A 23,841-nucleotide genomic window follows, 5' to 3' on the forward strand; every position below is an offset into this window, starting at 1 on the left:
GCAGATAGCTTAGTAGGCCTGTAAAGGAAGGCAAGACTATTCATACTCGATAGTACAAGTCATCCAATGGCACACACTTAGGATGCCTACGTCATTTCAACTTATCAGCAAAGGGAAGTGTGCAGTGCAATAGTAACTGATAGAAAATAACAGTGCAGTATGTTGCCAAGAACTTGTGTAATTGCAAGGTCAAGGGTGCAGCACGTTTTAAAAACATGGAGAAGACAGAGAGAGCCAGACTAGTAAATTGGGCTAAGGAACAGAAGTTGGGTATTGGAGAAAGGCCATCAGTGCATGTTCTGCAAACAATACAGTGGATGAAGGAGCAGAATGGGGGTGTTGAACGGAACAGCGGATGAAGGCGCGGCATGAGCGTTGTGACAGGGTAGATGTGGTTATGGACAGCGAGGAAGAAGGAGAAAAGCTGAGTGCAGAGGGAAGATTGTGTGTTGAGGAAGAATACAAACCATGGCTCAGAAATTTTACCTGACAAGAGTGATGAAGATCTCAGAGTCCGAGCCTCACCCCAATGGTCATGCAAAGGATGATCCCTTCCTTTTGGCTGACCCACATGTCTCAGGCTGGGTAGAAGTAACACAAACATAGGCACAGACACATGCATACAAACACATGATAACATACGCACTATACACACACATGGATTTTGCCTTGCAGATATGTGGTAGTGGAGTATGGGCCTGAGGGCACACAGAGTGTTGTGAATTCTGTAATGAATATATTGTAATGTTTTTAAAGTTGTATAACTGCATTAATTTTGCCGGACCACAGGAAGAGTGCAGATAATGGGGATCCATAATAAATTGGGTACTGTTAAATTGCTGAAGGTAGCTCAAAGTGATGATTTTCTGTGTTTCACACGCCTTGGGACAAGACCTGTGACTTGCTTTGCTCTCCAGAGCAGGGCGCCTTTGAAAGGAGTGATGGCTTGGGTGGTATTAAGTGTTGAGGTGGAGCAACTGAGAAGACACTGTTCTTTTGAGTTTTGAAGCAAGAGTTTTTACCTGACAAAGTCATGTTAGGATATGTCAGAAGTGCCCAGTGCGAGAGAGACAGGTTAAGGTTGCCAGGGTCAGAGTTGAACAGAAGGTGTCGTATGCTGAGGCAGTGAAGAGAGTAGAGGATGAGGGATCAAAGGTGAGTAGTAAGCCAATACAGAGTGATACGAATTTGTGCTTCACTGAGGTTGGCTTTTTAGCATTCATTGCCCTGGTTTTCAATTGTACCGCATAAATGTAATGTAAGTCACAGAAAATAGATGTTGTGATGGCAGCTGCAGAGAAGTACTTAGGTGTACGACAGTGGAGGATGCTGAGGGGAGGACGGCTCATAATGATGTCTAAAATAAAGTGTTATGACTGGAATGGAGTGAATGGAATGGTATCAAACACATAAAAACCATGTGTTTGATACCATACCATTCACTCCATTCCAGCCAATATTATGAGCTGTCCTCCCCTCAGCAGCCTCCACTGGTGCACAAGGCTTTGCTGCAGAATAGTTACATGGTGTGTTGAACGAAAGAGTCTGTTGTTATGGTGTATGATCAATTAAGGTCAAAGTAGTGGAATGGGATGGTGTTACACATTTTTTTTAAATAGTGGTATAGAGGCGTAGAGATAGTCCCCCTTTCTTTCTTTTAGCATGTAATGTAACGTGATAGACCACACACTACCGCACAGTAGGTGGCAACATGCACAAACAAAATGTGCGAACGCCATGATATCAAAGAATGAGAAGAAGAATAGGCCAGTGCGCGTTTACTGACGTGGTAAACTACGTTGCTGCTGGAGGGGGATATGTGTGTGGAGTGCGATGCTTAGGCAGTTTCATCATACTGTGGTTGTAGCCGGTGAATAGACATACGCTTTAGACAGCTGATGAGGGGAAACGCATTTGGTGGATCAATATATCTCAAAGGCATGTTGCATTGGCTGCGAAATTAGTATCCTACCTATTCCAATGAAAGCCCATTGATCAGTCGGGGATTCATTGTGGCCGAATATGCTTACAGATATGATTGAGGTGGAAGAATTCGAAATCCAGGAGGATGAACCTTGGTATGACAAGCAGGACCTTGAACATGGTAAATATTATTATATCCATAATTATGACCGAGACTGGGAAAGCGCGGGTCGACCTGGGCTGTGCGTGTAAGTGGCCGGCAGCAATAAACCAGGCATTGGCCACAATTTGACACAGCGTAAGACAAAATTATTTTCAAGCAGGCGCTGAAACAATGAGCGCCTGGTGCACCGCCAATTTCATATAGCAGGTGTCATGTCACTAGCAAATGTAGTAGCCTACATGCTACGAGACACATTTGGTAGCCTACTGCGGCAGAACACACTGTCGGACTTCGGACAAAAATATTTCAAGGTAGTCTCAAGCAGAATTTCCATCACCCCCTAGGCTATCATTCCATTGCCATGGATTTAGTAGGCAACCATTTGAAAAAATGAATCCTTTGTCTTAGTTTTGCTACACATTTTTAAATGTACTTCTCTGCATATTAAGGTTTTATTCCACGAATTTGCGTTGTTCAATATCTATCATTGGCTATCTATTGATGAATGCTGGAATAGAAATAAGGAAACGGAAATGCCTCTAGAAACATCTATTCAGTTTTCATGCTCATAAACTCACTCCATCACAAATCCTGTACATGAGACAGTCTCACAACGCTTGAATTAGGCCAGAGTGATGAAGGTAGATGTATATATTTCTTACCTTTCTGATTGTAAATTCCCTGACATGGGTCAAATAGCCTACATATCTCCAATATATTTGATGTGTGTTTGATTTATCCCTTTTTGGGGTCTATATTCCATCAGTTCCATTGTAGGCAATTGTTGGCAAACTATTGTAAATCATGGGCAGCACAAGTAGCGTGTATTTGACACACCAACCCATGTCTGCAAGATGGATGCATGTACCTGACCTTGAGCATTGAGGCACAGACACAGCCATAGGTGCCCTCTGCAACCTCTTGTCGCACTAATGGCCGCGTCTTTGCCCAAGCCATTATTTCGTTGGTGACACACAATAGGATCGATAAATGATCACTCTCTGTTCTCTCTTTTCTGCCATGTAGACCTGCACCTAGCTGCTGAGCTGGGGAAGACCCTGCTGGACAGGAACAGAGAGCTGGAGCAGGGTCTGCAGCAGATGTACTCCACCAATCAGGAACAGCTACAGGAGATAGAGGTAAGGGTTTAACCAATCAGGTTGTAGCTACGAGGGTAGAGGTAACTGGGTTTGACCAATCAGTAGTCAGCAGACACAGTTCCAAGCTATAGGCATTTCCTGTAGTGTGTGCAGGTTTTTTTCCCCATCCCAGCACAAGCACACATTATCTAAGTAATCGAGCACTAGTTGACACCTGAGGCCTGTCCGTTAGGCTACAATCTGTTCCAGTTGAAAACAAGAGATGTTGAAAACAAAAGGATCTCTCCTCAGATTTGTGCTCCTTTAATTCCTTAATCAAATCAGTGTTCCATATTGCCAAAAGGCAGGCTACCATTAACTCCCTTTGAAGCTGAAATGAGAGGGTTGGACCCTGATGGACTGATTACTTAATCTCTCGGTTGCACCTGTTGTTTACCATGGGTCCATGTAGGGTAGGACTCTGGAAACACAAAGGTAACAGAATATAATGGCTTTTTTATAATGCAGACTTTTCATCTGAAATGGTTTTGTCAAGACAAGGCTACAAAATCTATATTCCAATCCTTGTCTTTCTTTTTCTATACTAGAAATCCCCAGGTGATAAGTGTTTACAAAACCATTATCAAACAGTAGTGCACTGATTGGGATCTCTTACTCCTTTGAAAACAGCATACCTCAATGCTTTTCACCTTGTTTAGTGAAGTTTCAGGTGCTTCTACACCTGCATTGCTTGCTGTTTCGGGTTTTAGGCTGGGTTTCTGTACAGCACTTTCATATTATCAGCTGATGTAAGAAGGGCTATATAAATAAATTTGATTTGACTAGGAAAGATAGACTGCCCATATCAGTTGTCCTCTTTAATTTTTTGGACATACCTTTGAACCAACATTGCCGCCATTGTTTTGTTGTGACTCAAAATAATGTTAGATTAAATAGCCTCTCCATGCTATAATGCTATAGAATCTATTAAGCCAATTATTGAGTTTGTATTTAAATATCACATTCAGTGATATTTTTTTCTTCTTCTCTTGTATCAATACTGAATCTATATTGTATGGTCAGCAACCGCCACTAATTTCCAGATGAGCTCTGGATTTAATTTCCCTGAGCAGGGTCAGCTCTGGATGTGCGACTCCTAAATCCTCCCCCGTCTCTGAAACGGCTGACTGACAGAATTAATCTCTCTGAAGGTGCCATCCATTTCATGACCTGACTGCATGTAGAAACGGTACAGGAGAAAGCTGATGCTGTGAATTATGTTACCTTGCCTATAATATGTTACACAATAGATCATCACCACAATTTTTCATGATATTAACATGCAGAATTCAAAATACTAAGTAGATAACTGCGTGGCAAGATAATTTACAGCTCCTATCTACTGTAGCAGTATTTGTTTTATTGCCAGGATTTATGTTTTTAGTAGGTGTTTTGTGGCTGATCTTACTTCATGAGCTGACTAAAGGTTCACAGCGTTCTCCATAGATATTGAACTGTTATTATCTATGGCATTCTCCCTGTTTTACCCTGATTAGATAAACTGTTCTCAAAGGAAAAGAGAGAGAGAGATGTATAGAGAAAAACAGAAGACGAAGGGTTTAGGGAGAAGCAGAGAAAGTGTTATGTTATCCCAGCACCATTGTTAGTGTATTTAGACCTTCAGTCTGAATCAACCTGTGTTAATAAGAGCCTGACCTTAACCTTGTGCTGGGGCCTTTCTACATTCCTCAGGAGTCAGCCTCTCGCCAGAATTGTTACGCTCCTACAGACACTCATTCAGACCACTCAAACGCCATTACAGACACTCATTCAGACCACTCAAACGCCATTACAGACATGCTGCTATCAAAGCAATGATAGTCGCCCAGCCAGGAGGTAGTGGTCATTGATTTTGCCAAGTTTGATTGATCTCATTCATGGCTGAACAAGCAGCCAAATGAAATAATGTGTATGCCTTGTATGTAGTGGCTTAAAACCAATTGTATTGACGTGAACAAGTACAATGGTGTAATCTCAGTGGTAGAAAAAGTACTCACTTGTCATACTTGAGTAAAAGTAAATATGCCTTAATAGAAAATGACTCAAGTGAAATTCCCCCAGTAAAAAACTACTTGACTAAAATGTCTAAAAGTATCTACACTGAACAAACTATAAACGCAACATGTAAAGTGTTGGTTGCATGAGCTGAAATAAAAATGTGTCAAATGTTCCATACGCACAAAAACAATTTATTTCTCTAAGTTTGGGCACAAATTTGTTTACATCCCTGTTAGTGAGCATTTCTCCTTTGACAAGATAATCCATCCACCTGACAGGTGTGGCATATTAAACAGCATGATCATTACACATGTGCACCTTGTGCTGGGTACAATAAAAGGACACTCTAAAATGTGCAGTTTTGTCACACAACACAATGCCACAGATGTCTCAAGTTTTAAGTGAGTGTGTAGTTGGCATGCTGACTGCAGGAATGTCCACCAGAGCTGTTGCCAAAGTATTTCATGTTAAGTTCTCTACCATAAGCCGCCCTAAACGTTGTTTTAGAGAATTTGGTAGTAAATCCAACCGGCCTCGCAACCGCAGACCACGTGTATGGCGCTGTGTGGGCGAGTGGTTTGCTGATGTCAACGTTGTGAACAGAGTGCCCCATGGTGGCGGTGGGGTTCAGGTATGGGCAGGCATAAACTGTGGACAATGAACACAATTGCATTTTATCAACGGCAATTTGAATGCACAGAGGTACAGTGACGAGATCGTGAGGCCCATTGTCGTGCCATTCATCCGCCGCCATCACCTGCACAGTCCCATGCTAGCAGCATACCACCCTGCATCCCACTGCTGGCTTGCGTCTGAAGCTATGCAGGGTTGGTCCCTGGATGGGAGATCAGATGCTGTTGGAAGTGGTGTAGGAGGCACCCATTCCTCTGGTCTAAAAAAAATATCACAATGCCCTGTGTAGGGTGTCTTTCGGATGGGATGTTAAATTGGTGTCCTGACTCTGTGGTCACTAAAATATCCCATGACACTTATTGTAAGAGTAGGGGTTTTAACCCTGGTGTCCTGGCTAAATCCCCAGTCTGGCTCTCATACCATCATGTCACCTAATCACCTAATCCCCTGCAACTATTCCCCCAGTGTGTTCTCAGTCAATTTACCTGGTAAAATTAAGGGTAAAAAAAAATGGTGCAAGGATCTGTACACAATTCCTGGAGCTGAACATGTCCCAGTTCTTCCATGGCCTGCATACTCACCAGAAATGTCACCCTCTGGATCGATGTGTACACCAATATTCAGCAAATTCTAACAGCCATTGAAGAGGAGTGGGACAACAGGCCATAGTAACAGCCTGATCAACTCTATGCAAAGGAGATGTGTTGCACTGCATGAGGAAAATGGTGGTCACACCAGATACTGACAGGTTTTCGGATCCACACCCCCACCTTTTTAAGGTATCTGTGACCAACAGATACATATCTGTATTCCTAGTCATGTGAAATCCATAGATTAGGGCCTAATTAATTTATTTCAAATGACTGATTTCCTTAAATTAACTGTAACTCAGTAAAATCTTTATTGTTTCATGTTGCATTTTATATTTTTGTTCAGTATAGTTAAATGTACGGTGGTGTAAAAAGTACTAAATTGTCATTATTGAATAAAAGCAAATGCTATACATGAAGTTCCTTATATTAAAGCCAACAAGACGGCACACTTTTTTTTTTACGGACAGCCAAGGGCTGTAGTGGAGTATGAGTTGTCAAAAATTGAAATAGTAAAGTACAGACACTCCCAAAAACTACTACATAGTACTTTAAAGTATTTCTACTTAAGTACTTTACACCAATATGTCATCTGGATTCAAAGTAGAAATTAATTGTGAATTTGAAGGTGGCCGGTTATGTGATGATACTGAGTCCTGGTTCTCTCCTCCATCCCCCTCCCTCCCTCCAGTACCTGACTAAGCAGGTGGACCTCCTGAGACAGGTGAATGATCAGCATGCTAAGGTGTACGAGCAGTTAGATCAGTCCTCCAGAGAACAGGAGCAGAGCAACACCCGCCTGGTACAGGACAACAGGACCGCCCAGCACAAGATCCAGGGGTGGGTTGAAACCTGAGGCTGCGTCCCAATTCTTCACCCTTCTCGCACAATTTCTCAAATTAATCTTAACAGTGGTGGAAACTCCCTTCAGCCAATGCTTATACCAATCCTATGAATCTAAATCAATGACGGGGTGGAGAATCGGGACACAGCCTGAGTCTTTCTGCAGAGAATACAGATGAAATGGTGAACGACTTGAGTTGGTGAGAGGAGAGCTAAATGTGTGAGGGCAAAAGCAACTTGATTAGTCAGTCTCTCTCCAGGCTCACAGAGATGATCGAGGCTCTGCAGACCCAGGTGGAGGATCTGCAACGTCAGGTAGAGGATCTGAAGACCGCCCCTGCTAATCCCCATAGGAAACCCCTTGCAGAATCATGGCGGCCCTACGGGGTGCAGAGCGTGTCCTGCCTGAATGAGTTGCAACGCACACACAGGTGAGATCACAACACTCATACATGAAATACACACACTCGGCGTTCCCAATCTTTGAGCTTGTGTGGCCTACCACTTCGCAGCTGAGCCGTTGTTGCTCCTAGACATTTCCACTTCACAATAACAGCAGTTACAGTTGACTGGGGCAGCTCTAGCAGGGCAGAAATTTGACAAACTGACTTGTTGGAAAGGTGGCATCCTATGACTGCCATGTTGAAAGTCACTGAGCTCTTCAGTATGGGCCATTCTACTGCCAATGTTTGTCTATGGAGATTGCATGGCTGTGTGCTCAAATTTATACACCTGTCAGCAACGGGTGTGGCTGAAATAGCCAAATCCTCTCATTTAAAGGTGTCCACATACTGTTGTGTATATACAGTTGAAGTCAGAAGTTTACATACACTTAGGTTGGAGTCATTAAAACTAGTTTTTCAACCACTCCACACATTTCTTGTTAACAAACTATAGTTTTGGCAAGTCGGTTAGGACATCTACTTTGTGCATGACACAAGTAATTTTTCCAACAATTGTTTACAAACAGATTATTTCACTTCAAATTCACTATCACAATTCCAGTGGGTCAGAAGTTTATGTACACTAAGTTGACTGTGCCTTCAAACAGCTTGTAAAATTCCAGAAAATGATGTCATGGCTTTAGAAGCTTGTGATAGGCTAATTGACATCATTTGAGTCAATTGGAGGTGTATCTGTGGATGTATTTAATGGACTACCTTCAAACTCAGTACCTCTTTGCTTGACATCATGGGAAAATCAAAAGAAATCAGCCAAGACAGAAAAACAATTGTAGACCTCCACAAGTCTGGTTCATCCTTGGGAGTAATTTCCAAATGTACCACGTTCATCTGTACAAACAATAGTATGCAAGTATAAACACCATGGGACCATGCAGCCTTCATACCGCTCAGGAAGGAGACTCGTTCTGTCTCCTAGAGATGAACATACTTTGGTGCGAAAAGTGCAAATCAATCCCAGAACAACAGCAAAGGACCCTGTGAAGATGCTGGAGGAAACGGGTACAAAAGTATCTATATCCACAGTAAAACGAGTCCTATATTGACATAACCTGAAAGGCCGCTCAGCAAGGAAGAAGCCACTGCTCCAAAACCGCAATAAAAAAGCCATACTTCCAAAGTTGTGGCAAAATGGCTAAAGGACCTGAATGTATTAACATTTGAGATATTTACAGCTGAATAGCTTGTGCATTAATAATTGTTTTTATGCTGCAGGTAGAAATTGTTTTGTGATAAGACGTAGCCCCACTGAAGTTGCCATTAGTTTGTTCTATTCTTGATGGCCTAAGGCCCTGAGCCCCACTTTAGATTGCGTTCATTCAATACCACTATGTTTCAACAAGTCTCTTGGCCCTGCCCTAGCATTGCGGTTTGGCTCTCTCTCTCGCTCTCTTACCTCTCTCGCCGTACACTGCAGCTGTTGAAGGGGACTAGTGCCGCTGCTAGTACTCTAGCCCTATTCCTGTCCTCTGATGCCATAGCAGTTCAGACCGTGTTATTGAGTTAGGGATGGGCTCCTCTCCTTTAATCCAGGCCTAAACTCATAGGTCACTGATAAACACACATGCCAAGCAGATTTATAGTACTCTCTCCCTACTGACCTCACTGAGCACTGGTCACAGTTGTCACCCACAGGATTTGATTTAAGATAATTTTCCACCCGTAAGGCCACTCATCTCGGCCTTCACTAAACATCACTCCCTGATTAGTCTTATTGGCAGCTTATCAGTGACTTTATTACACTAATTAGGTGTAAGTGCTGGTCTGGACTGGAACAAAAGCTGTTTCCCATCCTTTTTAAAGTTTGATTGGTTGGATTCTCTCTGACCCCTCCATGGTACTCAAGTGTCTACTCTGGAGACCATTCGGATGACCCCTGGTCTCCCTCTGACATCTCGTGGCGGGAGGAGGAGCAGGAGTCACTACGGAGATCGCTCCGCTCCCTACAGACACAGTTGGCCAATGAACGTGCTCGGAGAGAGGGGGCAGAGCGAGATGCAGACCACCTAGCCAATGAGAATGTGGCACTAGAGCAGCGCCTGGGAATGATGGAGGGGTGCCAGGTGAGGAAGAGAAGCAACACACACAGAATAATTGGAAGCAGATGCGTGCTTCAAATTCAAATCGTTTGTAGGGAAATGGAAAAGTCAAGAGTTCCATGTGACATTACTGAATCCAGTCTCTCTCTCTCTCTCTCTCTCTCTCTCCAGGCCAGACTAGTGGAGCTGGAGTGTGAGGCTGAGGAGCTTCGTCAGCTGTGGAGAGCCGACTACAGCAACAAAGCTTTGAGGTCAAGGGTCAGCCTGGGCATGCTGCCCAATGCCCTCTTCTTCCCCCTGAACCAGGAGAGGGGGATGGGGGAGGATGGAGAGAGTGAGGGAGACCTGATGGAGGTCAGCTACCGTTCCAAGGTGAAAGGTTGTGATGTCCTAAAGCACTGCAACAGCGAGAAGCAGCTTAGGTCTCTACGGGGTGAGGGGTCAGACGTATACGAGAGTCATGACCACGAGCGTTCGTGCGTCCGCCATTCGGAGGTGGTGAAGCAGCGTGGGATCTCCCTTCTCAACGAGGTTGACGCTCAGTACAGCGCCCTGCAGGTCAAATATGACGCGCTGCTGCGGCGCTGCCACCAGGGGGAGCAGGACCCAAGCCAGCAGCACAGCCAAAAGGAGGTCCAAAAGCCCAGCGGAGCCCCCTTGGTCCGCCCACGAAGCCCAGCCTCCCTCCGCCAGGGCCAGGAGGATGAACTTCACCAGCCTGAGTACAAGGCCCTGTTCAAGGAGATCTTTACCTGCATCAAGAAAACCAAAGAGGATCTGAGTGAGAACAGGGGAAAGTCTTGGCAGCTGGAGTAGCATTACTTTCGCAAATAAACGTAGAAAAATGGGTTTGTGCTGAACAAGCTATTTTTCTCCCGAATTGGAGCTGGGACATACTGTATGTGCAAGCTACTAAGCAAGCAAAACACCTTACTGTAAACTATTTGAAAGACTTTAAAAGTGTGCCTGGGAACTGACGTGTTAAATCTGTTAGAAGTGAAGATGAATTGATAACCTTCTCAAAGGGCTCATCGTTATCTATGGACGTTGGCACAGCTAAAGAAAGGCAAGATACACCAGCTCTTATGCATGGAAACAACAGTGCCTAACGTTCAGTCTATTGTACATAATTCTGCCTCAATCTCCCAGGTATACCTGAGCCAGTTGCTTAGCATCTAAGGGCAACTTTACTGTACACTGAGAAACCAAGGACCTCTGGAAACTATTTCTGTGGACTAGCTCTTTTCAATGGTACGTCTATGCACTGTTAAATCAAAAGTTGCACATCCTTTTAAAGTGACTTGTCTGAGCCTGATGGTCAAAACGGGAACTTTTTACCATCTTTGTGTGCCTAGAAATGCCACTGTTTCCTACTCTTGGTAATGAGTTACCTTGCAAGGCAAGGTGTGAAGGCAATCTGTACATTTTAAAAAGGGAGAGCTTGTTATCGCTTTTGTTCAGTGCAGCTATACAATAAACATCAACTACAGCTATGAACAGCTGTAGCTATGAAATGTTTGGCCTAGATCTTTGTCATTATTAAAAGTTTCTGAATATTTTACCAGAAAAAACACCTGATGGTTTTTGGTGCTCATGTAAGGTCCAAGTTGCACTATAATTTCCGGAACTCTATCTTTCTCAATTGTACTGTATGTCTTCAAAGTGTTTTGCCCGATCCTGAAGTTTAAAAACGAAAGTAATTGGGTACGAAGAATGAGTTGTTAATGAATAATGTAGTAGCTAGTGATAATCTACTGAGGCTATACCAAAACTCAGCTATATACTGTACGGTGCTATGATATTGATGTGCTTTACGAATACAATGACAGACAATGTAGACATTTCATAAGTGCTGTTCCGATTCTTTGTCAGAAACTGTCTGGTTAATCAAATGTTTTTTAAACTCATGCTATCCTAATTGTTCATGATAGCCACATCCTTAGTGGACATCACTGTAAAATCACATTGTATTGAGATGCACTTAAGACTTGCACAGGGATCGTTGTTCTTTTCTGACACTTTATGTAGCTTGCCACTGTATAACAAGTGCTATTAGTAGTCCCTGTTCACTGTATTAGATACCAAAATATTGTCAAATGTATGCGTAACCTTTGATGAATGCAAACTCTAAGAGGATTCTGTGTGTCCATTGGTCAGTTATTACGTGGTTTGTCAAGGTGCTATCATCACCCATGCAATTTTAACAAACCAGTTTATACACAGAGGGACATCATCACACTGGTATCACAAGACAGTGAAACAACTCTCACTTTGCAGAAGGGACCGGATGGAGGGCAGAGCACGGTGGGACTCTAAGTCGCTGTTTTCTACTGTATACATGTGTGCAACACCAGGGTTGTGGGGTTGATTCTCATGGGGAACCTGTACGAACATGTAAGTTGCTCTGGGTAAGAGTGCTGCTAAATTGCATTTATTTATTTGTATTTAATAGTCTACATAGTAACAGATTCACTTGCCTTGTTTGGCATTTTACAAAACAGTTGAGTTGGAAGGAGTAAAAAGTCTGGTGTTTTGGAAATGAGGAGTAAGACAAATTCTGAGGGTTAGTATAATCTTTAGTTCCAGGCAATCGGTGCTCAAAATCAGTTTGTTGCAAATGCCAATAAGAATTTTATATTATGATTGTACCTGTACATAATTAGGCTGTCTTTTGAAAGGAGAAAAGTTTGGTAAAGTAGATGTAGATATAAAACTATTTCCTGATTTAAGCTTTATTTTATACAAACTAAACATACGTAGCACTAACTGGAATGTAGACAAACCTTTTGCTGAACCTTCCAGTGTATGAATAGAGCTGGTTTCTCTGTAAGAAATGAAACGGCATGAAGATGGCGGTGATGAGGAAATATGGTGCTATGCAATAGATTTTTAAAAGCTAAGAAACAAATAGACAAATTAATATCACTGACCAAATTTTTTTTTAACATATGATTTCAAGATTTTCTGCGGGATAACTTTTTAAAAACTTTGTCTTCCATTGTTCCACTTCAAGACAAAACCACATGTGTTCACTGTACACTGATGGGTTTCTCAAAGCCTTTATATCCACCTCCAAAATCCGTCTCTCTGGGGAGAGAAGACCACTGACTCTAAAAATTAGTCTCTGGGGAGAGAAGGGGACCACTGACTCTAATATGAGTCTCTCTGAGGAATGAATCAGGAGAGACCAGATTCACTTGTGCCCAGATGTGTGTCCATGAAGAATGACCTGTCTATGATACTGCCAATATAATCCAAGCATGGAGCCTTTGATGATAAACAAGGTTAAGACATTTGCATTCTTGGACATTGGCATTTTCTTAATGATTTTTCTTGGTAGAAACACCAATGCCCTGTAAATATTCATTTTCTGCTTAAATAATGGATAATGATGTTATTATTGGAGGAGAAGATGTTTTATGAAACTTGTCCATGTTTTTAGTCCGAAAGGCTCCACCCTTAGTAGGATAGAGAATGGTGCTGGACTTATATTAACTTCTATTTACTCCTTATAATAGTTTCTTGCATCCCTGATTCGAGTACTCTCCTAAATTTGGTAAAATTAGATAGTAGATATTTCTCTGATTGATTTGGTAAATTCGTTTTTCTTAAATTTTAGTTCACCAAGATAGTTAGGGGTGGTTTGGATTCTGGGTTTTATTCTCCCTTCGGTAGTTAGCTGTTGTTGTGGGGAGATTATATTTTTGTGAGAAATTTAACACAAGGCTGTAAAATTTATATTATAGTATTATATTTTTTTGTTGAATAAGGTTATAAAGTTAGCAAGAACAAGTTTTAATTATGGTAGACTTATGTTAAGTATTTAGGACATATTTTAAGCCAACAGGATCAAACGATAGAAAGTGTTTTAATTGTGACGAAACAGGACGTCTGGCCCGAGAGTGTAGAGCTCCTCCAAAGGATGAGAGACAAAGACAGTATCGCGACAGACAGAAAAGACAGAACAAGAATAGTAGGAGACAGGAAGACTGAAGAAGAGGAGGAAACATGACTAGATTGGGAAGAGGAGGATAGTGAGAGTGAGGACTCATTAGATCTAGACTACGAGGTATTTGAATTGGCCAACAAAGATTTAGCATTACAACAGGAACAGAAACCATACTTGACACTGACTGTTATGGGAAATAAAAGAAAGAAAGGTATAAACGTAAAGAAAGAACAGAGAGAAAGATCGTCAGACGGAGAAGGGCTCCCCCGCCCTATGCTGAGCCCAAAGTGACCTTGATGGTTTGGGAGTAGTAGGAAGAGGAGGGGGGCTAGGAGGAGAGCAAGAGAGAGATCAGAAGGAATTTGAGGAGAATGAGAGGGAGAGACTGGGAGTGAGGAGCAGGAGACCTGGAGCGTTAGGAAGGTTAGAATCTCATAATAAGCCAGGATTGAGAGATGACAGAAGCGACACAGAATGGTTAGATGACGATGAGGCGATACCCCAATTCCCAATCATAGCCTTACCCAACCCCAGAGCTGGGGACAGAGCACAACCAGACACGATAGAGAGCAGAGCAGAAGAGCCGAAGGAGTCGCACATCCTAAGACAGGAATAGAGGGATTCAGAAGAGATCTAGAGGGTCTCTTGGCCAGTTTCAAATTGAACACAGGAGAACTGGAAAGGGCCGTCAGACAGAGAATAGGAAAAGACAGGGGGACCACACGTGTCTTTAGTGAACGAACCATCTGAGGAATGGCTGGCATTGGGGAAAGGGGTTCATTAGGGAAAATTAACTACTGATTGGTAACAGTTACTGAGTGGAGACCAGCATGGTTAATTTATAGACAGGTATAGATGAAAACTGAATTGGAGAAGCGAGAACTTAACCTGGGGTCCACTTAGATGTGGGGCCCAATTAATGACAGGATGATGTGTTTTTAATTTAGGAAGAGGAGTTAGAAGCTGTACCCTCCGTGTTATGGTCCCAAGGACCCGTTGACAACGGGGGGGTCAACGGGAGTTATTTAAGTATAAGGTGTCCCGAAGTTAAATTATAGATTTTATTTAAAGTAATTATTAGTAATTTAGGAAAATTTGAGCCCCCAGAGGGAAGTTAAATGTTGATTTATACGTATATGGTAGAATAAGGCCATAAGATAAGTAAAAGGAAATTATAATTGTGGTAAACCGAGGTCATTTATCTAGGATATATTATAATTTGAGAAGGGTGTATTCTGAACCCCTCTAGAAAAAAGATGATTTTGGAAGTACCAAAACCTATGAATTAAAAAAAAAAAAAAAAAAAAAAAACATGAGTTTTCTTGGAATTATTCATTACTGCAGAGTCTGGGTGCTATATTATGCTTTCTATATAGGGAAGTTGAGTGCAAAGAAGGCAGCTTCAAAACCACAGCAGCACAGATAAATCTTAAAGAGGACAGAACAATTGACAAAGATTTCTTACAGTAAAGTAAAGAACAAGCACCTCAAAAGGAATTGGACATGTGGAAAAAGAAAGAGGTAATTCTACGAGATAATGTCTGGTATAAGGATAAAAAAATTTTTTTTTAAAGTTACTGTTTAGATATGCGGTAATATTGTGCTAGGCAATAGGGGGGATGGTAGAGCAGGTTAGGAAACACTTTGTGGCCTATGGTGTAACTAACTGCTTGGAAAATAAATAAATAAATGGTTCACTATGTGTTATCTGTGCATAGAATAATCATCGAGCTAGAGTAAGAGCACCACTGGGGGAATACCCCCAGGTAGAATATCCATTCCAACAATTGGAAATGGACTTCATTGAACTATCCCAAAGTGAGGGAAAGAAGGGGTGTTTAATAATAGATTAATATTTAAATGGTTAGAAGCGTTCCCAACTTACTTGGCGGACACGATTATGGTAGCTAAAATATTAGGTCCAGATATTATCCCTAGAGTTGGTTTACTAGGATCTATTTCTTTAAACAATGGATTACATTTTAGCTAATCAGGTAAACCATATAGAATGCCCGAATTGGGAGGACCAGAGCAAGCAGATATAGAAATAGAACATACCTTAGCAGAACACATGAGAAGGTTGTGTGTTAACCCGTATGTCAAAGCTTTTGTGTCCTAAAGGCGAGTTACAGAAGAAGGTGATTCCCTCGATCCAACCGGGAGACTGGGTGTGGATTCAAACCTTGAGGAGAAAAGACTGGAAGCAGCCCCGTTGGGAAGGCCCATACCAGGTTCTGTTAACCACCACCTTTGCCGAATGGCAGAGAGAGCCACTTGGGTCCAAGTTACCCACTGCAAAAAGGTAGGAACACATACAAACACTGCTGAACACACACAGAGTTAGGGAGCAGAACCGAGTACCAATAGGGTCCGGAGGTTACCTCCCTAACGAAGATTCCCTATCCTGACCTATCATCACTGTGTGCACTCATAGAGGTGTGGGTATGGGGTGGTTCCTAGCAGATCGACTAAGGGCAGGAGAGGGTTGGCGGTTTTTGGGAATATTAGAGACTCTGAGCTGCATCATAGTCTTGGTAACCTTTCTGATACATCCAGATCCACCACCTTCCGGTACTAATTATACGACGCCATTGTCATTGATAAGAAGTAAAAGACAAACTATATAACACACTGACCATCAAGGACGAGTGACTTACAGAATAGGAGTCAAAGAAGGTCAAGGTAGGATTTAAGGTAAACAAACAATTCCCTAGGAAAGCAGACAACTGTACAGGGATTGGGTTGGCCAGATTGAGGTACTCGGCCAACCCACCTCGGTTCACTTTAACTCCTGGTGAGTACCAGTGTTATAGACACAAGAATGGCACCAGGAATTTATGAGATTTTAATGGATGTAAGACTGATTGTTAATGTGACTGACTTAGGTTTAGAAGCACAGGAGAAAATTCTTAACCTCACTGCACCTATAACTGATGTATGGTGGGCTTGTACCAGCAAAGGACGCATGATGGACACTGATGATCCCTTCAACGCCGATAATTTACAATTAGATAAAACTTTTCTTAGTTCTAACGTGTGAAGGTTATAGTGAAAATCTCAAAAGGAAGAGTTAACTGGAAGTAGAAATATCCCCAGGTGAGGTGAAATAGACGTTGTAAATACATTTGTGTGTGATAATGTGATTTTGTAATAGACAAATGTTGTATCAAGATGTAATATTTAGTCAAAGGATGGATTGATAGAATAATTTGTATGTTTAAGATAATGACTAAAGTATTCCACCCTGAAACCATATAATTGTATGAAACGTGTTAGAGTCATTATTCAATAATGTGTGTGACTCGGCCATTGTGTTACTTTTTTGCAATATGAGCTGGGTATAGTTGAGACATTCAAGGCCAACTGAACTCTCAACTTGTGATAACTCTGAAACCAATAACAGAAAAGAGGCCTCCCCAACCTAGGTAGGGTAGTAACTGTTAGAAATGGATAGGCCTGCAGAAGATAATGAGAAACTGTGTGTTAGTATTGTGGAAAAATACAGCCCATCTAAAGGGAGGTGGAGTCCCTACTGATGTGAGTTTGCGTGTGTGTGTGTGCGTGAGAGAGATAAAAAGATTGTGTTCTCATTTTGAAGTCAGAGCGCTCTCTGAATAAAGTATTGATCTATTGCAGACTGGGACTTTGTCTAATTCCTCATTAACCAGGGCCTTACAACCTCTGGGAATTGGTCAAAGGTATAGTGATAGTTGAGTTCAACCATTGGGATAAAAATTCTCATGACAGTGGTCCCATGGTGTTTCTACTTGCGTACTATTGTTTGTACAGATGAACGTGGTACCTTCAGGCATTTGGAAATTGCTCTCAAGGATGAACCAGACTTGTGGAGGTCTACACATTTTTTTCTGAGGTCTTGGCTGATTTCTTTTGATTTTCCAATGATGTCAAGCAAAGAGGCACTGAGTTTGAAGGTAGACCTTGAAATACATCCACAGGTGCACCTCCAATTGACTCAAATTATGTCAGTTAGCCTATCAGAAGCTTCTAAAGCCATTTTCTGGAATTTTCCAAGCTGTTTAAAGGCACAGTCAACTTAGTGTATGTAAACTTCTGACCCACTGGAATTGTGATACAGTGAATTATAAGTGAAATAACCTGCCTGTAAACAGTTGTTGGAAAATGACTTGTGTCATGCACAATGTAGATGTCCTAACCGACTTGCAAAAACTATAGTTTGTTAACAAGAAGTTTGTGGAGTGGTTGAAAAACAAGTTTTAATGGCTCCAACCTAAGTGCATGTAAACTTCCGACTTCAACTGTATAAAAGAATCAGCAGAAAAGGAAGGGGTGGTAATACCTGGCTCGGTTGCAATGGCATGTCCTGATGGCAACTACATTGCCTGGAACAATAATGAAAACACTACCTAACAAGTCCCCTCCTCCCACTCTTGCAGAATAAGTGTGTATCTGGTTACCTTTCTATGTATCTGGACTGGTCTGGTGGCACTCTGTCCTTTTACAGTCTCCTCTGACGCACTGAACCACTACGCCAAATTCACTGAGCCCCTCTATCCAGGGTTTGGAGTTTGTGAAGGCTCTTCGGTGTCCCTGTAAGACGGAGAACAGCACTCTGTGGGTGTCCTGAGTCGTCATGCTCCGGTTCAAACACAAACGTGCCATACATTTGCACATATTATTTCTTCACATAAAACATGACCTTGTATAATCGGTTAACCCAGAAGTAAAATCTTGTGTACATGCAGAATAAGCCCACGGTAGATGAGTCCTTGTGTGGGACACATGTACTACACTTCATTCACTGCTGTTTATATGGTAATGTTGTATGGAATTGGCATCTGCTAAATGTTTGTGTATGTAACATTAACTGTCCTATGATGCTGTTGATAGTAGTCAAGGAATAAAATAGATTACCATTGAGTCCACACATCACTCCTTTAATCTGAGTGACTGTTAACTGATGTATTTTAGTTACTGTAAATGTCAACTACAGTGTTCTTGGCAGACATGTTGATAAGGCTTGTACCAGTGGAGGCTGGTGGGAGGGGCTAAACTGGGGTCAGTCCCTGCACCTCTCCTGTTCCTCTGACTCACCTTAGACCTCACCACAAAATGTACCTTAGATCTGAGTCACCCAACTCAAAGGTCTTTAATTCTACAGGTTTAAAAATGGAACTGGCCACAGAGTAGACTGAATGACAGATGAAAGGGGCTGTGTTCTCTCCATTACAATTCAGTAAATCATTCATCACCACTAAAAGATCCTGTTTCCCTCTGTCATTTGTGTCTCTGCTGTTTCTCATTAAATCACATCAAGACCTGTACATCAACAGGCATGTAATACTGGCATATCAAGCAATCCACTCGTGTGTGTGTGTGTGTGTGTGACAGCTTATCTCAAGGATATGAACATCAGACAATAGGCTTTCCATTATTGCAATTTTTATTGAGCAAAAGAACATACCAATGGAAAAATAACCAACAGCCTATTGAGATCATTGATCAAATTAATACACCTGAAAAACCTGAATACTGCATGGACAGAAAGTTGTGGAATGCTTCAGACGGTTGCACTGATTGTGCAAGTCTTCATGAAATGCCAGATAGCTATTTTCAACATCAACAAAAGCATCTAGTCAGAAAAACAAACAACTTTGTCTAATTTGACCTCTTATATTAATATCAGTGATTACTTATTTTGTCCTGAATGTCTGCGGAGGCACTTTTATAGAGACCTAAGATGGGAGCAAGGAGCGACACAGCAGTAAGCATATCTTAACCAAATCATACCAGGTCCAAACAATGCTGGCAGATATTTTAACATGTACTCTGTTAGCTTCCTTTGAATGCGCCAACAATGAAATCCACTCATCTCCCAGAAGTCGCCAATCCTCTTTTCTTCTCAAAACTCTAACCATTAAATAATAGCAAACCAATCGACATTCAATTGTTTTTATTCACATTTTCCACGAGGAACCACTACCACGTGCATAACTGTCCAGTTTTGAAATATGTCTATCGAATATAAAATGAATTTGTTTAAGTTTCTTTCAAAGTAACATTCACCTCCACAGTTTAAACGATTTGCTACCAGGCTGCGTCACATCCAGCTGTGATTGGGAGTCCCGTAGGGCGGTGCACAATTGGCCCAGCCTCGAAGGGGTTTGGCCGGAGTAGGCTGTCATTGTAAATAAGAATTTGTTCTTAACTGACTTGCCTAGTTAAATAAAAGGTTAAATAAAAAAATGTAAGTTTTATTCAGACAGTATTTGGTTGTAAATTGCAATAACTTCAACACCAATTCACTCCTGTATTATAATTCACCTCAGTCCTCGGCACACTCCTCTCTTTTAGTTTACTCACAACAGTAGTTTAATGTGTCTATCTACTCATGTTGATCCAACTATTCATTGATTGCTGTACAACAATCAGTTTTATAGACTGTTTAGGAACAAAACCAACACGTGTGCAACTATGGGGAAAAATAGATGGGGGGGTGTGTTAGCCCTTAGACTGTTGACATGTCAATTATATTCTCCAAATGTTTATTGAAAACAAATACATTTGCACAATGAGCACTTGTCTCCTCAAATACATCATTAGAGTTGTTGGTTAGCTAGCTTGTGAATTTTTGCCATAATAGCATAGAAATTACATCAGTCAAAACACGACATGGTATCATTAACCTTTTGACGCGTAAGTTCTAAATATTAATACACGGGCCTTACAGAGGGAGTTTTTAGCATGCGGTACCAGAATTCTATCCTGCTGTTGGGAGAATTTGATTGTTGCATTTTGTCGCTATTCTCTACACCCTGCATTGTATCAATACTGCAATGTCTGCTTCATATGAGGCTTTATAAAACGTTATTCCTATAATAGTAGCAGTGAGTATCTATAGTATTATAATTATATTATGTATATTACATGTATTATTATCTGAAAAAGGCTTTGGTATTAGCCTGTATGCGGGGCTGCGTGTGAGATAGGGCGGGAAACCTGAGGCACTAAATCCGGTGTATTTGATACAATAGTGGCATACAACAAGTGAGCGTGGTATGAGCATATATAGCACATATGCCGAACATGTCTAAGGCCGGGAAAGGCTGGCATCCTAAATACTTTCTCTTCATTTAAAAAAATGACAAATTTATTCTCCCCTGGAAAAACTAGGCTATAGCGGTGGCTACATTTCATCACCATGTCAACGTATTATCACCACTGGACATGTAGCCTACAGAGGCCTGCCTCGTCACCAAGCGAGGAAGATATTTCTCAAATGCGCTGAGTATTATGGCTTGGATAGGTTTTAGCCTGGTCGAGGAGAATGAGAACAGGGTGGTGGACAAAGTCATGTAAGCAACAAAGTGAGGTAGTTTGTGCAGGCGATCAGATTGAATGGTGCGTAAGTCTAATCAGCTATGTTGTATGCAGAGAACGTGGCACGAGTGAAGCGAGGATGTAGATATAATGGGTTATCGTAAACTATGGAGAGAGACAGGATTAAGCTTTGGTGCCATCTAAGGGGATGAATGTTGTGGGTCAGTTATCATTCTCCTTCCAAAACTTGGTTACATTTATATAAACTTCAAGTATTACTCAGTACACAGTATATTTATAGTTTATAAACTTCTGTGTTTGCCCCCCATGTATTGATAAATCCCCCATCATAGTAATATTTCCTCCATCATATCCCCCACGATACCTTCCCCCATGCACTGAAACCCCCCACAAATTAAATGAATGCCACTCAAACTCCACTAAAATGGTTTCAACCAAATCTGTCAGCCCTGTTCGAGCTACGGCTAGGCAATAGGCTTGTATTTTTGTATTGATCTATGAGGTGATAACATTTTTTTTTTGTGTGATTGGTCAAAAACTGTAAACTTGTCATGTTCTCTGGTAACAAGCTCATGCAGATTTGTAATATGCTGAAAAGTGGCCAAACTAACATGATATTTTCTGGGCAATGGGCAATCTTTGACTTCGTTTATTTGCGTCTTATGGAGGTTGTTCAAAACAACTTGGAACTCGGAAAAATACAAGGTAAAATCATGACCTTCACGTCGGAAAGTCAGAGCTTTAGAAAGAGGCCCCGAGTTGTACGGCGTTCAAATCTAATTTTCACCAGTCGGAGCTCATTATTTTTCAGAGTTCCCAGTGGTTTTCAATACACTGAAGTCGGAGATTTCCAATTTCCCAGTTTTGAATGCGGCATTATAGTGAAGTCGCCTTCTGGGATTAGGGAGTTCTCGCAAAATGTAAAAAAACATGGCTGCAATCATAAAGAATGTAGCTGCTTTTAGTTTAGCTGACACGCATTTATTTTCTAAACATGACATTCGTCTTTTGTGCTCGCCAGAGATGTGGTATATTGTAAACTAGTCTAGCTGTTAGGTTGCCAACTTGTGTTAGACTGGTTTATTGAATGAGTTTGAGCTGTGGATGTGTTCCATGTGATGCTTGGATGATGAAGTTCGCTTTTATCTTTTACAATAAACTTTATTCGACCTTTTAAGACCTTTACTTTCCATCAGTACAAAAAATATTTAGATGCTGTTCAGACAACAATGGTGTTTAGACGTTTGTTGCGTCATACGTTATGTTGCTACTGTTCCAATCACGTATTTGAGATCGTACGCTGCAGGGACCACTCAATATTGATCACCAATAAGTGATTGTATGCGTCAAAGGGTTAACAAGTTACAAGCTGAAACGAGCCACCCACATTGCAACTTGTCATTGTTGCTAGCTATCTGACCATTCAGAATCATAACTTACGCCTTCCAGCCACATCGATGAGCGCATCATTTTCGCGATGTCAGCCAACCCGTCTACAACCCTCAACACGATGCTGGGCTGTCCTCTGTATGGTCTGTATCAGTGACGGGGGAGTGAATATCTAACCAAAGTTATAATTCCTCCACTCTCCCTAAATTAAAAGTCAAGAAAAGAGTAAGGAGAATTTAAAAACTCAAGCCTGGCAATGTGCTACCCTAGTTAAGGCCTTAAACTCCGGGGGAGGCGAATAGTAAAATGACAAATGTTTGTTATTTTATTTTTTTAAAGGCCACTATCAGGTTAAAATCATTGGACTGGGCCTCTCGAGTGACACAGCGGTACAAGGCACTGTATCGCAGTGCTGAAGGTGTCACTACAGACCTGGGTTTAAGCCTGGGCTGTATCACAACCGGCCGGGATAGGGAGTCCCATAGGGCGTGCACAATTGGCCCAGCATAGTCCGGGTTAGGGGAGGATTCGGTCGGGGGGGGGGGGCTTTACTAGGCTTATCGTGCTCTAGCGACTACTTATGGCGGGCCGGGCGCCTGCAGGCTGACCTCTGTCGTCAGTTGAACTGTGTTTTCCTCCGACACAGTGGTGCAGCTGGTTTCCGGGTGCAGGGGCAGTATTGAGTAGCTTGGATGAAAGGTGCCCAGAGTAGACGGCCTGCTCCTCAGTCCCAGTTGCTAATACATGCATATTATTATTAGTATTGGATAGAAAACTCTCTGAAGTTCCTAAAACTGTTTGAATGATGTCTGTGAGTATAACAGAACTCATATGGCAGGCAAAAACCCGAGAAGAAATCCAAACAGGAAGTGGGAAATCTGAGGTTGGTCAATTTTCAACCCAGCCCCTATTGAACACACAGTGGGATAATGGTTGTGTTGCACTTCCTAAGGCTTCCAATAGATGTCAACCATCTTTAGAAACTTGAATGAGGCTTCTACTGTGATGCGGGGCCGGATGAGAGCTCTTTGAGTCAGTGGTCTGGCAGAGAGCCAGGTCCTGGTCACACGCATTTCACATGAGAGCGACCTGCGTTCCAGTGCTTTTCTACAGACAATGGAATTCTCCGGTTGGAACCTTATTGAAGATTTATGATAAAAACATCCTAAAGATTGATTCTATACTTAGTTTGACATGTTTCTACGACCTGTAATTTAAGAAGCGCAGTTTGGCAGGTCATGTTTCGGAGGACGCATGACTCGACCTTCACCTCCCAAGCCCGCTGAGAGTTGCAGCGATGAGACAAGATCGAAATTGTGGAGAAAAAAAATAAAAACAATTCGACTATGAACTGCATTCACTTGTTTCCTTAGCAGACACCACCCTCCGTCTAG

General features: G+C 41.9%; 1 protein-coding gene across 2 annotated transcripts; it reads left to right on the forward strand.

Moving 5' to 3' along the window:
- The first annotated feature begins 142 nt into the window (after nucleotides 1-142).
- LOC112224389 (cerebellar degeneration-related protein 2-like) lies at nucleotides 143-11,925 on the forward strand. Of its 2 annotated transcripts, none has more exons than XM_024387916.2 (6): nucleotides 143-1,155; nucleotides 3,113-3,225; nucleotides 7,138-7,286; nucleotides 7,550-7,720; nucleotides 9,597-9,813; nucleotides 9,961-11,925. In XM_024387916.2, the coding sequence occupies exons 2-6, from the start codon at nucleotides 3,187-3,189 to the stop codon at nucleotides 10,603-10,605; spliced, it is 1,221 nt and encodes a 406-aa protein (XP_024243684.1). In that variant the 5' UTR covers nucleotides 143-1,155; nucleotides 3,113-3,186; the 3' UTR covers nucleotides 10,606-11,925. The 2 variants fall into 2 exon arrangements, with proteins under 2 accessions (XP_024243684.1, XP_024243683.1); XM_024387915.2 differs by lacking the exon at nucleotides 143-1,155 and adding an exon at nucleotides 1,468-2,104.
- The last annotated feature ends 11,916 nt before the right edge of the window (nucleotides 11,926-23,841 follow it).

This window comes from Oncorhynchus tshawytscha, linkage group LG25, assembly GCF_018296145.1.
Source record: "Oncorhynchus tshawytscha isolate Ot180627B linkage group LG25, Otsh_v2.0, whole genome shotgun sequence".
Lineage (NCBI taxonomy): Eukaryota > Metazoa > Chordata > Actinopteri > Salmoniformes > Salmonidae > Oncorhynchus > Oncorhynchus tshawytscha.